Below are 16,107 nucleotides of genomic sequence, written 5' to 3'. Positions count from 1 at the left end.
CACATCTCCTAAATTGCAGGAGGATTCTTTACTGTCTGAGCCACCAGGGTAGACCCACTATTCTCTAGTTTCACAATTTTTTCATCACCTAAAAGGAAACCTGCACCTGTCAAGCAGTCTCCATTTTCTCTTCCTCCCTGCCCCCAGCAACCCCCGATCTGTTCTTCTGTGTGTAGGGGTGGGGTGGGGTGGCATGCCACACGACTTGCAGGATCTTAGTTCCTCGGCCAGGGACTGAACCCGGGCCCTGGCAGTGAAAGTGCCAAGTCCTAACCACTAGACCGCCACGGAATTCCCCAACCTCTATAATCTGCTTTCTGTCTCTAAAATGCAATGGTATTTCTTTTTTGTTTTTGTTGTTTCTTTTTTTTTTTTTGCAGTGGTATTTCTAACCTCTCCCCATAACTTTTGGGCAATAAGGTGGCTCCTGGGTTTTGCAACTGTAAATAATGCAGCAATAGACACGTTGAGCATATACCACGGTGTCTCCTCAGGACTGACACAAAGAGTAAGAATGGCTGGGCCAGAAGGTTTGTGATTTGTGACAGCTGACATGCCCTGCAAAATGCCTGCACTGACTCACACGGCTTCAAGCAGGACATGAGCACACCGGGCAGTAGCCAGCCTCTACCTCTTGCCAGTCTTGCCAGCATGAACCCTTCTGTTAATTCGCACTTCCCTAATTACTAAATAACTCTCATGCTTATTTAGCCACTTAGGCTTCCCCTTCCCCAGACTGCCTGCTCACACCCTTGCCCACTTTCGCACTGGGCTGTGTCTTTGTGAACCATCTCTATTCTTCTTCCCAGGCACCCGAACAAAGTACCCCAAGCAGAAGGCTCACTCCTCTTTCTGTTTCAGTCCCTCAGTTCACCCTCATGGACCAAGAGAAAAGGGCTCCCCAGTCCCAAAATTTCCTGAGGACCCAGGAACTGAAAGAAGACAGCACTGTGGTTTCTCCAGCAACAAGAGGCAAAGAACACAGGACAAAAGCCTGGACCGGGGATCCAAAGCCTGCAGCTGATCACTGTAGGATAGGCCATGACGCCCTCTGAGCCTCTGGGGGACGCTACATAGACTAACACATGACCACAGCAAATCCCCCACCCTATGGAGCCAGGCACTGTCACCACGCCCATTTCACGGACCAAAAGACTGAGGCTGGGAGAAGTGAAGTCAGCTGCCTGAGACCACACAGTCAGAAACGGCAGAGCTGGGCCCGAAGCCAAAGGACTCCAGAGCCGGAACACTGCCCCCACCGCTCTGAGCACTCCCCAGGAAGCACTGAGATGGGGGTGCAGTCCCGAGGGCCACACAGGCAGGAGGAGGTGAGCGCCGAGATAGAACTGGGGACACCTGCTATGGTGGGAGTTTAAATTAGCTGACCCTTCACCTCCAACTGGAGAATCTGGGCTTCCAGGCTGGTATAATAGAAGGTAAGAAGGCAAAAAGGGGAAAAAATTGGTAGGAAGAGGTTTTCTGAAAGCCCCTCCAGTCCCAGGACAAGCAGTAGCATCAGCCACCATTTATCAAGCACCCACCGTGTGCCGGGAGTATGCACAATCCTTGTCCAGGTAACATCTCTAAATCTCTTACCACCCCATGTGAAAGATGCTATTCCCATTTTATAGGTGGGAAAACTGAGGCCCAGAGAGGTTAAAAATCACGCCCCATGAACACTGAACCAGAAATGAGACAGAAATATTTTAAGAGGATAATTTAGCTGTAGCTAGTAAAAGTCGTAGAAATATATTCTGGAAACTCTCATGTTTCCTGTACACCAGGAATAGTCCAGACGAGTGTGCAAAATAACACTCACTGCTTGTGAACGCAAACAACTAAAAATTGTCTCCATCAACGGAAGGGTGAGTAAGTAAGTTGTGGTGCTGTCATAAAACAGAATAGAGCAGGGAAAATGAACCACCTTAGGTTTCAAGTTTAAAAATGGATAGATCTCATAAAAGCATTGACTGAAAAAAGCAAACTCAGAAGAATACATATGGAACAATATCATTTATGTCAAGTTTGAGAACATGCTAAACTATACCGTAGGTTGCCTGAGGATGCATACCCAAGAGAAAAACTATCGGATCGCAGATAAAGTTCCCCGCTGATGGGAGGGAGACGAGGTTATTGACAAAGGAGACCTAGAGGGATTCAGCCATGTGGACAAGGTTTTGTTTGGAAAGTTGGATAGCAGGTACACTATCATTTTAAACGTTAATTTTCTAAATAAAAACAAAGGAAGTTGACACTGCTTCTTAAAAAAAGACGGTAAACTAAGAAAAACAAGGACTTCCCTGGCAGTTCGGTGGTTGGGACTCTGAGCTTCCTCGGCAGGGGGTATGGGTTTGATCCCTGGTCAGGGGTCTAGGATCCCACAAACTGCACGAGGCAGCGAAAAAAAAAAAAACAAACCCTAAAGAAGCAAACAAACAAAATCTAAGAAAAATACCATCTCGTCAGGACTGGCATTTTGAGACTCCAGGTACCCCTTTGGGTTGAACCAAATGGGAAGAGAGCTGTTTATACTGTCAATCTTTTCAGAATCATTTGCTAATATAAAATATATTTCAGAGACCATTTTTTTTTTAAGAAAACAAAGTGATATCATACAATGTATCTGCCAGCCATTAAGCCTCCTACTTTCCTAAAACTCAGGTCTCCTCCCATGCCTGCTTTGCCACACGAACCCTGGGATGGGCTAAAACCCCTCCCTGACTTCCCGCTACCCTTCTGACTTCCAAGGTCCTTCTTGTACTGCCAGGCCCACTTCAAAAAGGAAGCCAGCCTGTCTACCAGACGCCCGGCATTTCATATGATTGATTTCAGCCAATTGTCCTATGACCCCTCAGGTCAGGCAGGCACCGAGAATATTTTCTTTTTAAAGACAGGAGCCTGCAGGGCTGGAAGGGCCCAGGTTCTGCATGGGAGCCTGGGTGGGGCGGGGGCTGCTGCTCACCTCTTTGCAGTGTTGTTCCCTCAGCAGGTCTCGGAGAGTGCGGTTGGTCTCTTCAAATGTGCTCAGCTTCTGCAGGAGAAGTTCTTTCTGCCTCGTTAGGGTGTTGATGTCCGAGCAGGTCATCTGTTTCTCCTGGAAGACAGGAGGCAGTCTTGCCAGGCACAAGGGGAGAATGGAAGAGCTGGCACAAGGAGTTTCCATGGGGAACTTAGGAGTCCCTGGTGCCAGGAAGCCTGGGCAAGAAGAGCTGGGCAAAGGCAGCTGCTGGAGGAAGACCAGGAGGGATGGGCTGGAGCTGAGCCTGCCGACAGTGCCAGGTGGAAAAAGGGGCCGGAGAGTTCAGTGTGGGTGAGCGCAGTTACGGCAGGCTTCCTGGAAGAGGTGCACTTCCTGGACGATACACTTGGTGCCTGATACTTGCAGGAATCAGATGCCTGGATTTACTGTGATCCCAGGAGACCCATGATGACATCTCCTCGGAGGCCCCAGCTACCAAAGGTCATCTTTGAGGGTCAGGCCCCAAAAGTGAGAAGAGGGTAGGGGGTGCTGAGGAGTTAAGAGTGCCCTTCCCTGGCCTGAAGATGTCATAAAGTCAGCATGATGACTGCGTGGCCCCTCCAAGTGGCCCCTCTCTGGGCCCAGCACCAGGCTGGGCGGCTCTGGCGGCCGCTTACCGATTTCAGTTTTCCGATGGTATCCTTCAGGGCCATGACTTGTTTGGCAGCAGCAGCCCCATCCATTTCAGCCTCCACCAGCTTGGACATGAGGCACTCCTTCTCCTGCTGGAGGTGTTTTTTCTGCAGCCTGGGGCCAGAAAGAACAGGACCCTGTGAGCCGCCCCCCAGGGCCCTGCCCACCTGACACTCCGAGGCTCGCCTCACAATGCCCTGCGAGCCTCATCTCCTGGTCAGGGCACAGGAGTGGGGGAGGGGGCGGGATGGCCCTCCAGGCCTGCGTGGCCTTCTGCAAGGAAATGCGGTCACCAGAGCAGGGCCTCCACACCGGTGACGTGCTGCCACCTGCTGGTCTCTCAGAAACCAGTGTCACCGCAGCCCCCGGCCACTGCCAAGGCCACCTAGCCACCATCTTCAGATCCACTTCTGAGCTCTCCCCTCCACTCTCCCCGCGTCTGGTCACACCGCTCCCTTGCTTCCAACACCCTTCAGTGGCTCCCAAGCGCCCTCAATGCAAATGCCCCCAAGTGGGCACCGAGAGGCCTGCCAACCTCTGTGGCAGCCCTGCCCTTGGTGCACCCTGTTCCCCTCGCTCTGGCCTGCTTTTTTCACTTCTCAGTCACAGACTCTTCCCACCTTGGGGCCTTCCTGAGACACGATCCTGCGACCAGCCGTGTCTTCTGCCCCTGCGCCCACCTGCCTGGCTCCTAGCTGTCCTGCGGGACTCCTGTTTTTTTTTCCAGAAAGGTCTCCCCGATACCCTCCCCCACTGCACTCTGCGGGGAACCAGGAGTGCTTTAGTGACCCGGGGACCAGGCCGGCGTGCGGGCAGGCGCCCAGGGCAGGGCCGCTCACATGGTGTAGTCCTTCTCCTCCTTGATGCGCTCGATGTTGTGCCGCAGCACCGTGTTCTCGTGCTCGGTCTCGGCCAGCTCTTGGGCCACCTCCTCCAGCTCCTCCTTCCGCTCCTCCAGGAACCTTTTGGCCATCTGGCGCTCTCCCTTCTGCATCTTGACCTGTGTGGGGGCACGCAGCCAGGGCCCACTGAGGGGAGGCAGCCCTTCCCCGCATCTCGAGGCCTGTCGCTCAGGACCAAGGCAGGGCACCTTGGACTGAGTGCTCAAGTGTCATGGTGGGGGGTGGGGGTGGGGGTCCTCTGGGCGCAGCTCAGTCAGGCGTCACAAAGACCCTGGGCGGTCACTGTTCCTCTCATCTCGAAACTGAGGAAATGGAGGGGGCGGTGCCTGGGTGACTTTCTGCTTGGGCATGGAGCCAGGATACCAACGGTGGTTTGGCTGGCACACCACCAGAGGAGGTGTCACCAAAAGGCCCCTGCCCCGCAGGCTGTGGAGGAAGGCGGGCCTGTTGCCAGGCAGCCACCAGCCCCAGGTTCTCTGGGGAGGGCCCGGGGGTCCTGGGCGTAGGGGGCGACCAAGGACACAGGCCCCACAGGCAGCCACAGCCTGGAGTCCACGGCCACGTCCCCCCAGAGACACAGCCCAGAAACTGAGGACAAACTTCCTCCACCTCTCTGGGGCATTGCTTCATTTTTTTTAAACTTCTGCATAAAAATGGAAAACAGAGGCCCTAGAGTTCCAGTCATTTCATCTCCAAAACAGGGACAATAATACCATCGACTTCATTTACTGTTCCAAAAAAAAAAAATCAAACCAGGCCATCCATACAGAGCCCCCGGCAAGGTCAGGGCCAGGCCCAGGCCCGGGCTAAATGCTTGATGGAGAGGAATCCCAGGTTGCCCTGACTGCCCCCCACAAGGGCCTCTGAAACCCTGGGAGGCCGCAGAGGCAGCTGGAAGGGGGTGTCCACCAGGACCCCACCTGACAGGTCTCCAACGGCCTCGGGACACTAGTCAGTCCAACCCCTACCTCCCTCACCTCAGACTTGAGACAACCAACCGCGTTCATTAAACTGTCAATCTTCTTATCGTAACGGTTCATTTTACAGTGGCCGGAGTCGTCATCTTCTGTAGAGAGGTCACTTAACCGCATCACGGAGACCAGCTTTTCTGAAGATGGTGGCGTGATCTCCAGGCAGTGAGGTGGATTCTGATGTAGAGGAGGGAGAAATACACGCACTCACAAGGCAGAACTGCAGCCCCTGGTCCCACCAGCCCCGACTGTCCGCTGGGCAGGAAGAGCGAAAACCGCTAAAGGGCAACCACGGGGACCCAGAGGAAAGGACACACCAACCTTCTTGGCGGAACGTTATCTCATTACCTACCCTCGTTTAAATGATGTTTCTGAAGCTCTTCTAATATAGAAATAAAAAGCCTGTGTTACAGTGTCAAGTTTAAAATGAAGGACATAACAAATTGGCAAAAACGGTGATTCCCAAAGCTGGCAAGAGTCTAGGGCAGGAGATACTCTCAAACACCCGGGTAGACATGAAATACGCCAAGTGTTTTAAATGAATATGACTACATGATAGTGGATAACTGCAAAGGCACACAAAGCTTCTCTAACAGGTATTTTAAGGACGAGTGGAGATCTGAATTTTGACCCAACACTATATGATTAATATATGAAGTTGGGAAAAAAAGATAGAAATGAAGTTTTCAGGATTAATCATTGTTATTTTGGCATAGAGAAAATGGTATTAGAAAAGCATACAGACTAATTTAGGGTTAAAATAGTGTGTCTGGAAAATATTTACTTAAATATATCACAGAAAAAAATATTTTTAAAAAATGCGTGTGCCCCTCGGAGAAGTTTATGTAAAGCTGAGTAAGACCTTTGAGACTTCAAAAAGAAATTCTAATCTAGGGGCCAGCATTTCCATGGGGTTTTGATACACTGAACTTTTTTGACTCTCTCATTCTATACATTTATTCCAGTGCATTAAGTTATTGCTACTTGTCACTATTTGCAGTTTTTTGCTTCTCTTAAGCTAAGGTGGTTAAACTTCTGTGCCAATTTCTAGGGCAAGATGATGGCTATCAGGAATAAAAGGATGTGTTTTACAAGCGTGTAGCTGGTCATGTCAAATAAGTAAGACACATAGGGTGCAATTTTAAAATGTATGTGCTCTGTATCCCAATACACTGTATTTTGAGGGATTTATCAAGAATAACTAAGAATGTGAATCAATATTTAAATTCAAGATAGGATATAGATAAATGTACAAGAAGATAGTACAGGTCAAAAACTTCACAGTACACAAATGCACACACAATGGAATAAGCCTTAACAAAATAATGAACAATGTAAACACAGTCAAAATATGAGGGAAAAAAGGTTGTTCAATAAGTAAAATATAATCCCACTGCTACAAAAATCAGAAGAACAAGTATAGTCACAAAAAAAGATCCAGAAAGCTGGCACCTAAAGTTACAGGGGTCTTTTCAGGGTGGTGGAATTACAGGTCTTTTTTACTTTCTTCCCTGGGCTGATTTTGATTTTCTGATTTTTCAACAATGACTGTGCATTGCTTTTATAAGAAAAAATGTTATTCTTAATCTATAAAAGGAGGACAATAGGAAAATATATAGATAGTATGATTATAATTGAAAAAAAGAAAAAACTCTACATCAGAAAAAGTGATAATAAATGCACCAAAACAGTAACAGTTTCACTGGTTTCGTTCAGGGGTGAGAGCAAGAAGAACAGGACCAGAGAGGACCTTCTGGGGAAGCTGGTGATGCTGTTTCTGGAGGTGACAGTTACCAGTTTGTAAAAAGTCAACAAGCAGCATGCTTCTGATGGGTGTGCTCGAACTACAAGTGATTGTCTCTTTTATGGTATTTTCAACTTTCCATCATAAAAACAGATGACTTGCTTAATAATAGAGGAAAAAAAACCCAAACGTGCTTTCTCCCAAAGATATCTTAGGTAGCAGAAGAGGTTTTAAAAATCAAACAAGAATAAAAAAAAAAATCAAACAAGAATCCCCACATCACACAGCAGCTACTGGAGTCCATGTCCAGCTCCACCACAAACTTCCTCTTCCTAAGGTCTTTTCTCTCTTGTCGATAATGGAAAGGGTGGGCTGAGGCCTGCTGGGAACATGAAGGCCACTGAAGAGTGGAGACGAGCTAGTCCGAGAGGACAGCATGAGAGACAGCTACTGCTCAAGAGACGGTCGGGCACGTCTCTGGGCCCCTCCATTTCCAGGATTCTGTGGCCCCAGGCCTGGAAGAGGCACTGAGCTTTCCAGAGGGGACCACAGCTCCTAGTAACCCGTGTCAACAGAAAGTCCATTTCCACAGCGGCATGACTTTTGATATTTGTATTTCAAAAAACTACCTAAGTCTCTTCACTAAAAATTTAAAAAGTGCTTTAAACTATAAAATATATTATGTGAAAAAGACATTTAGGCAGACCACAAAAAGATAAAGCAGTAAAGCCTCCCACACCCAGAGGTAATCACTGCTTACTACGTCTAGTATTGCCTCCCAGAAAATGTTTGTACATACAAACATATTCATACACATGTGGACACACAGATGTCCTTTTCTGCACAAACAGGGCCACACTCTGCATGCTGTGCTGCTTGGTGCTTGTAGAGACATCCGCCTCGATCTAGCAGTGCTTGTGTGGCCTTTCATTGTATGGATGCATCTTAATTTTAACCAATACCCTCCTAACAAACAGTTAGATGGCGTCTAATTTTTCCCTAATACAAACAACGCTTCAGCAAACATCCTGTTACACACAGATTCCTGTGCTCTTCTGTGACTTTTTGAGCATCAATTCCCAAGTGCAGAACTACAGAATCCATGTTTAGATAAATGCTGCCAAACCATCCACTCAAAAACTATCTAAAAAGATTTGGTGATACCCCCATATGCTTGTCAACAGATATTCTGAATCTTTTCAACTTCTTTCCACTCAACAAAAATGACAGCTTGTTATTTTTTCGAAAATGTAGTTGGTTCTAATTTCCATTTCACTGATTGCTAGTGAGGTACACATGGTAGAAAATCTTAGAAATCATTTTAATTCCAATCTTCCTTGGACAGAGATGTCAGAACACTTTTCATGTACTCCCGAGAATACCAAACTCCCTTTGTCTCTTAGGGATTAAAGAATCAGGGAGTCAAGAGCATGAAGTATGACTCTAAACTTCAAAGTAATTACGATTATTTCTAATTTTAAAAGTAATAAGCTCTCATAAAAAGAATAAATCTTTCAAAATAGAGCAGGCCTCATCCTCTTAAGATATAGTCATCCCTCGGTATCCACAGGGATTGGTTTCAAGACCCTCATGGATACTGAAATCTGAGGGTGCTCAAGTCCCTTATGTAAAATGGTGTAGTATTTGCCATGTAACCTAGGCACATCCTCCTGTACACTTTAAATTTTCTCTAAATTATTTATAATGCTTGATACAATGGAAATGCTATGTAAATAGTTGCCGGCACACAGCAAATTCAAGTTTTGCTTTTTTGGAACTTTCTGGATTTTTGTTTTTTATCTCTGGAAGGTTGACTCCACAGACACAGAACCGGCAGATATGGTTGGCCGACTGCAGTCTCAAGGCCTTTACTTGTCTCAATCATGAGACTTCGGTCTAAAACACAGCCATAGGCCTTGTCTTATGGTTGGGTTTCTTCACTGCAATTGACCAGAATGTAAGCGTAGAGGGCAGAGCTGCCAGTTTGCAGCTGAAACCCCAGTGCACAGCAATGTCTCAAGAAATGCATGAATTACTGCACAGAAGGATGGACGGACAAGCAAAACATGTTGAGGCATGGCCAAAAAGAGACAACAGTTCTCCTGGTACCTTGGCAACTAATACTGAAGGCAATTATTCCTCAGGAGATTGTTTCAATGTATGTTGTTTTTAAGTTTCTGGCCACTCCACGCGGCATGTGGGATCTTAGTTCCCTGACCAGGGATAGAACCTGTGCATTGGGAGGGCTGAGTCTTAACCACTGCACCACCAGGCAAGTCCCTATTCCAGTGGTTCTGATACTATCTACGGAGTAAGTGCATGGTCTCTTATGTGGGTGACCACAAAAGAGAAGATGCCTTCCTGGATGTGTACATTCTGGTATACATTTGTCAAGTCTGCTTCAGACACCAGCACAGTATTAGCTCCTCACATACAAATCAGAGAGGCTCCGGGTACCACCTCTAGAACGAGACACCCTGAGCCCTACCTCCAGCTCTGCCACTCCCTCTGTGACACTTCACCTCTCTGAGCCTTGGGTTCTCATCTGCACCTTGGGAGAGCGGGTGCAGCTACCACGTTACGGTGTTGGAAGGACTCGAGAAGATTCTCGTACTTTCAGGGTTTAGCAAGGCACTCAGTAAGCGGGACCCACTGGGACGTCTCTGAGAGCTACAGCCAACCCTGAACCGTACCGAGCACGAGGCCTGCTAGAACCTGACCAGTCCGAGAAGAAAAGCCTGAACAAGAATGAGCCTACCTCCCAATTGCATCCCACATGCCGGGCGGATGATTTTCCAGGGGGCATCCAAGGTACCTTGGTTTTCACCCGGACACTCCGCCGCACATTCACGGTGTCCCCTTTCATTCCGCGCTTATGAGATTTCTGTGGAAAGGGACAAACCCAGGGTCACTTCCCTACACAGCTGGCCGTGGCGTCACTCTGCAAGTGGCGTCCGCTTCCAACTCTGCAGGGGAGCCTCTTCTGACCAAGGCTACTGCTGCCTTTTCTGGGTGACTGTCCTGCCTACCTTCCAACCAGGCGACCGACCTCTGAAAGTGAGTGCGTTGGCCTCACCCCCCTGGCATGCTCCTACCTGGCTGTTGGTCGCTGACGTTTTGGAGAGTTTTTTTATGTGGACGTGGACAGGGGTGTTCTCATCCACGTGAACATGTAAGGGGGGAGTTGAAGAGCGGTCCTTCATGGTTCGCTTCTGGCAGGCGGGGGAGGACAACACAAAAAAGGTTGATCTGCGGATGAGTAAACTGGGCATAAAAACCGAGCTCACAGCCTCTGGGGGCCACTGAAAGCCTAGCCATCAAGCGAGCAGGACAGCGACCAGCACTACTGGCATGCAGGCGGGAAGCGAGACGGGTGTGCCGTTCAGCAGGCTCATGCAGAGATGCCAACTGAAGACCGCTGGGGAGACCCAAGGCCACCCAAGAACAGGGGCTGAGCGACCCACGAGTTCTACACAAGAGCCCTAAACCCAAGGCCCCAGGGTCCTCAGAGCTCCATCTCTTTGCAAGCCTGCTGGAACGCACGGCTCCTCCTGAGACGCAGCACAGCACAGCTGGAAAGCGGGTGAGGCCGCCATGCTAAATCTGAACGGGGCATGCGGATTAGCATGGGAAACACAGAAGGGTTAGGGTGCAAGGCACAACAAGCAGCAGGCAGGTAAAAGACGATCAAGACAGAAAGCTGGCAGAAATGCCGAGATGAGAAGGTTGTACAGATTCTAAAGACAACATAAGCAGGGCCAAACACAGACCCCCTCGCCCACCAGCAGCTCCTATCAGTCCCAGTTCTTTTACATTTTTTCCCTTCTTTCTTTTTGGAAAATTTGTTTTATGATTTTTGAAATCTGTCCAGAAAGATTAGAGTAAGACAACCTCCTCACACCCGGCAGCCTTACCACAGGCAAAGCCAAATCGATCCATGAGCAGTCTATGTATGAAGGCATGTAACAGAGCGCCTGGCCACCGGGGTGCCAGCAGAAGCGTGCGTTTTTTTCTGGCAGGGCCGCAGGTGGAGGGGCTGCTCCGAGCGCATGTCACCTACCGTCACGGTAACACTGGGTGCGCCGCAAGGTGTCCTCAAGACCTTTTTCTGCGTGAGACTCGTTACTCCGTTCTTTCCACACGATGGAAACCTGTACCCAGGCACAAGAACCAGATTATAAGCAGAAACCTAGGGCTCTTTTATTTCTTAGCTCTCCAGAAGCTATATACTACATATGGCTAACGAGTTCACGGCTAGGAGAGCCAGTCTGGAATTACTTGGCTCCTTTGACACGAGCACCAAACACTCATGGTGTGCCTGGCAGGAGGATGGAGACATGGGGCAGTGAGCATGCGCAGCGCTGGCTTTTTAGCCTGCCATTGCGTCACACGTATTGTGACCTTTTACTGAAAGGCCCAGCTGTCATCCTTTCAGGAGATGAAAAGCAAACAGCATGTGGCTAACAGTCAACATAGTAGCCTGGATGAGGGTCAAAGTGCCCAGAATACTGCCTGGAACAATGCTCAGTGAACGACTGACCAGAAAAGACAGAGCCATAGGCTCTGGAATAGTCTCTGGGCCTCAGTCTCATAAAATTAACCATCATATATTCAACTAAGAGGATGAAAAATGATTATTACCTAAAATATTTCACTTGCTACCCTTTAAGTACCTAAGAGGTAGGGTTATTATCATTTAAAAAAATTTTTGTAATACCACATCTTACTTATACATAAATGGCCCCGTCACCAAATACGCAAATAAAGCAAATATTTAATCTCCAAATTTTGGCAGAAGTACATCCAAGAACTCCAAGACAGGAAGGGACTTGCGATCCATCCCACTGCCTAAAAGACAGACCCCCAAAATACGACCTTGTCCTCACCCTCCATTATTTTGGGGGAAAAAACACGCAACATAAAAACGCAATGAAAAATTCTGAAGCACTTTAACACACACTTTGTTGTATGTATGTCACACCTTGGTAAAAAAGAAAAAAAAATAGAGTCCTACTAATCATCTAGCCAAGGAATTACCAAACCTGGGTAGACAGGTGTTTCTCCTCCTCAGATTATTTGTGAACACTTAAAAGTCAATAGATGTGGGAAAGCTCTCTTTCTCAGTAGGCTTTCCATCAGACTACCTGGATTCCATCAACATATGGCTAACTGCAACATCCACTTCTTACATGGTTATTTACTTACACCTAGCCTCCTTTCAAAACAGATCTGAGCCTAGTATTCCAGTGACAACAATGGTGATCCTATTTGCTACCAGAAACTGGGGCACCTGAGAGGGCCAGAGGGAGGCAGAGAGGGTATCATGTGAGTGCATTTTCCTCCTTCCTCCGAAAAATTAGTTTTGAATGTTTTGGTCCAGGCCTTCAGTACACAGAAACAGGGAAGCTGAGAAAAGAATCCTTCAGCCAGCCCGACCTGGGAGCCCCTGCCCACGTTTCCCTGCCCTGTTGGCAGAGGTGCCCCCCACAACGGCAGTACCTGGGGGAGCCGCCTGAGGATGAGGCAGACATGGTTAGGCATCGAAGCCCAAAGGTGGGCAAATAGGTCAGCAGATTCTGGCTCAGGGGGACCCAGAGGGGCTTGTCAACGAGAATCTCAGGGGCCCGGCATCAAACGTCCTCTCAGGGGAGGAGGGTGGAAGCTTTAGGGGTGGCTGTTGGATGAAAACTTGGGAGACGCTCCTCTACTGTCCAAGTCGCACAGCAACTGTCCTGCCAAAGTTGGGGGGTGGGGTGGGGTGGGGGTGCGGGTGGGGAGGAAGATAGGAGACAGGCTGAGCGACCCGGCGGTGAGAGCTCCGCTCCCCAGGGAGGGACAACAGGGGGCGGAACTTCCAGGGAAAAGGACCACCACACCCAGGCCCCCCAGCGAGACGGAAGGTGGGATGGTCACCAGCGGCGGGGGTGGTGGAAACCTGAAATGCTGGCTAGCGTTGCGAGGAAGTTGGGAGAAAACCGCTAGGCCCCAGGTGGGCCCCAGAGGGCCGGAACCGGCGCTGGGAGCTGGAGGGATATTCGGGGCGGGGCCAGGGCAACAGTCTCCTAGGAGAAGGGGCGTTCCCGGCAGAATAGACACCCGAGGAGACCAATAGCATTTGGAGGAGGGAGGAGCGGAGGCTGACGGGGCGGGGCAAAGGGGGCAGAGAGTGGGCAACTCCCCGACGGCCGAGGGAAAAAATACTCCAGAGGCGCAGCAGCGGCGGCCGCTGGGATTTTAGTATCCGAGTTAAGAGCGGGTTCGACGCCGGGTTGTGGCAGGGAGCCGAGGGCAGGATTCCCCAGTAGGGAGGCCCGCTGGACCAGGGAGGCCCTTCCAAGCCAGGGAGGCAAGCCTCGGGAGGCGGTCCCCGAGGACAGCGCTTGCCTACGAGGAGCCCGGCCCAAATAACCGCCGGGCCGAGGCGCTCCAGGGAGGGCGAGGCGGACGGGGCGGGGCCCACCGGCCGGGGCAAAAGAGGGTGCGAGCCCAGTCTCCGTCGGCGGAGAGAGGAAGGACGACCACCCACCAGCGGGCTGGAAGGGCCCCGTTTCTGCCCATAGAGAGGAGGGCGAAGCCCTGCCGGAGGGCAGCAGAGGAGGAGGTGGCAGAGCGCCCTGCTGGTGTGGCCAGGTGAGGAGAGGCCCGCCCGTTAGCGGGAGAAGGCCCGCGCCGGTGGGCGGGGCGGGGGCGGGGGGTGCTCGTCCAGATTCTGACCGGAGTGGGACAAGCGTGCAGGCGGGGGGCGGCCTGGGTGCGTGGGTCGGGGGGTCTGGGCAGCAGGACCAAGCGATCCCGACGGACAGCGCCCCCCCGCCCCCCACCGGAGCGGCCTGGGTCCCGCCTCCCAGCGGCCTCTCACCAGGAGCGACACGGCTGCGCCCAGAAACGCCGCCTTATGAAGTCGTTGAAGTCGGAGGCCAGGGCCGTGCCATGGAGACGCCGCGGCGGATGCAGTCCGGCCCCGGCGGCGACTCCTCCCCGCTTCCGCCTCCTTTTCCGACACCCGGTCGGCAGCTCGCCCATTGGCCAGTTCAAACCCCCCCGGGAGCCTCTCGGGTTTAGCCATTTAGGCCCAGCCCCCGGCGTCACAGAGATGCCTTGCCAGCCTCAGCCGCAGCAGAAGCCCCGCCCTCTTCCGGGCGCCGCGCCGCGTCGCCATGGAGATGCGCAACGCCACCGACGGGCCAGGCCCCGGCTTGTCTAGCCGTTCAAGGCCGAGCTTAACCCCCCGCCTCCGCCATTTTCACCCTATCGTCCTCGGTTTCCCTCACTCAGGGTAGCAACCAAATTCCAGCCCGCTCTCTCTGGTTCGTATTGGGCCACTGGGCTCAGAGTGAACCTGTGAAGTCGCTCAGTCGTGTCCGACTCTTTGCGACCCCCATGGACTGTAGCCTACCAGGCTCCTCCATCCATACACTTTTCCAGGCAAGAGGACTGGAGTGGGTTGCCATTTCCTTCTCCAGGGGATCTTCCCTACCCAGGGATCGAACTCAGGTCTTTCTGCATTACAGGCAGACGCTTTGCCGTCTGGGCTCAGAGAGGGGTCACCAAATATGTTTGTGAGTCCGCAGCTGCTGCCCACTGCTTCTGGAAATACAGCCCTGTCTCTTCTCCCCCTCCGTTAGTGCAGAAATGGACCCCCACTTCTGCACACCACCCAGACTCTCTCGCCGTTCTGCACTATCTGTCTTCGTCCAGGCTGAAGGAGGGGGCCGCGCATTCCCCTAGATCCTCACCACCCTCCTGCACACTATACTCCCGCTGTGTGTACAGACCTATTCCGCTGAAGTTCTCGCTGAGTCGCCATCTTCTCAACTATGCTTCACTGTTAGCCAATCGGGGTGGGGGGGTTGCTGTCACGTGGCTCATGGAACCACCCTGGATTCTGGAAGATTTGGACATCCTCAGGGCCAGCCTGGTCTCAGTTCCTTAACATCCTCATCTATGTGACCTTGCCCGCACCTCAGCCGTGCAGGCCCAAGATCTACACACCGGTCCACGCTAAATCTCAAGTTCCAGGTCCCCTTCCCCTCCAAACAAAACTACTACTTCTGCCATCCCCCCCCAACCCCCACTGTCTAATGCATAGTCATTCCTCGATGTTAGGGAGCCATCCACTCCCTTGATCCATTCATTTTCTCCCTGTTAAGTGATGGAGCCCCAATCACTACTTAATCCAACCACGTGAGTGAGTCTCCCCAAAGATCAAATGCACAAATCATTTCCTTCACCCTCAGCTGAGGCTTTATCACTGTCCAGCAAGTGTTTACCACACTGGCTTTTCTAAATCTTTGCCTCTTCCACATCCCATACACCAACTCTCCTTTTTCATAGAGGGAAAAAAAAAAAAAAAAGCCATCCAGTGGAATTTCCTCCATCTTCTCTTCACCTTCCCTCACCTTTAACTTCCACCACCTTATCCCCCCACTTGAAAGGAGGTGATGTCATTCTAAGCAGCCCAAGATAATCTCCTTGTTTACAGGCCTATGTCAAACATCTCTGTGGAATATCTCTTGCAACCCCCAGCACAAGAGCTGTTGATCGATTCTCAGTGCTCCCACATTCAATGAACGAACATTAAGTCCCTAACTGCGTGCTAAGCCCAGTATAAGGGACACCAAACTAACATGTCCCGCTTGGCCTTTAAGGAGCACACAGCCAACCACTTTAGCATGACCAGATAGGATGCTTCCTCCCCAACCACTGGAGGATTTGCCTGTGGGTTTGTCCCCTACCTACCGTCTTAGGAGGGTCTATCTCAGTTGGTGCAGTTCTTTGGGGCCTTTGTGATAGAGAAGGGTGGAGAGCTCACCCCCTTAATACAACACATGCACACAC

The 16,107-nt window shown here is 50.8% G+C and overlaps 1 protein-coding gene across 23 annotated transcripts in view; it reads right to left on the bottom strand.

Annotated features, from left to right (window-relative positions):
- The window catches only part of ODF2 (outer dense fiber of sperm tails 2), a 29,979-nt gene extending 14,911 nt beyond the window's left edge, over positions 1-15,068 (bottom strand). Inside the window, exons 1-9 of one of the 23 annotated variants that reach the window (XM_061433703.1) lie at positions 14,129-14,217; positions 12,769-13,001; positions 11,330-11,420; positions 10,365-10,481; positions 10,028-10,153; positions 5,532-5,702; positions 4,492-4,652; positions 3,637-3,766; positions 2,963-3,094 (exon numbers count right to left, since the gene is read on the bottom strand). In XM_061433703.1, the coding sequence (XP_061289687.1) occupies positions 2,963-3,094; positions 3,637-3,766; positions 4,492-4,652; positions 5,532-5,702; positions 10,028-10,153; positions 10,365-10,481; positions 11,330-11,420; positions 12,769-12,800 (960 nt within the window). In that variant the 5' untranslated portion in view covers positions 12,801-13,001; positions 14,129-14,217. The other 22 variants (XM_061433704.1, XM_061433700.1, XM_061433702.1 and 19 more) reach the window with 22 other exon arrangements.
- Between the last annotated feature and the right edge of the window lie 1,039 nt (positions 15,069-16,107).

This window comes from Bos javanicus, chromosome 11 (assembly GCF_032452875.1).
Source record: "Bos javanicus breed banteng chromosome 11, ARS-OSU_banteng_1.0, whole genome shotgun sequence".
NCBI classification, from domain to species: Eukaryota; Metazoa; Chordata; class Mammalia; order Artiodactyla; family Bovidae; genus Bos; species Bos javanicus.
The sequence above is the reverse complement of the archived record's forward strand: the minus strand, read 5'-3'. Positions and strand labels throughout refer to the sequence as shown.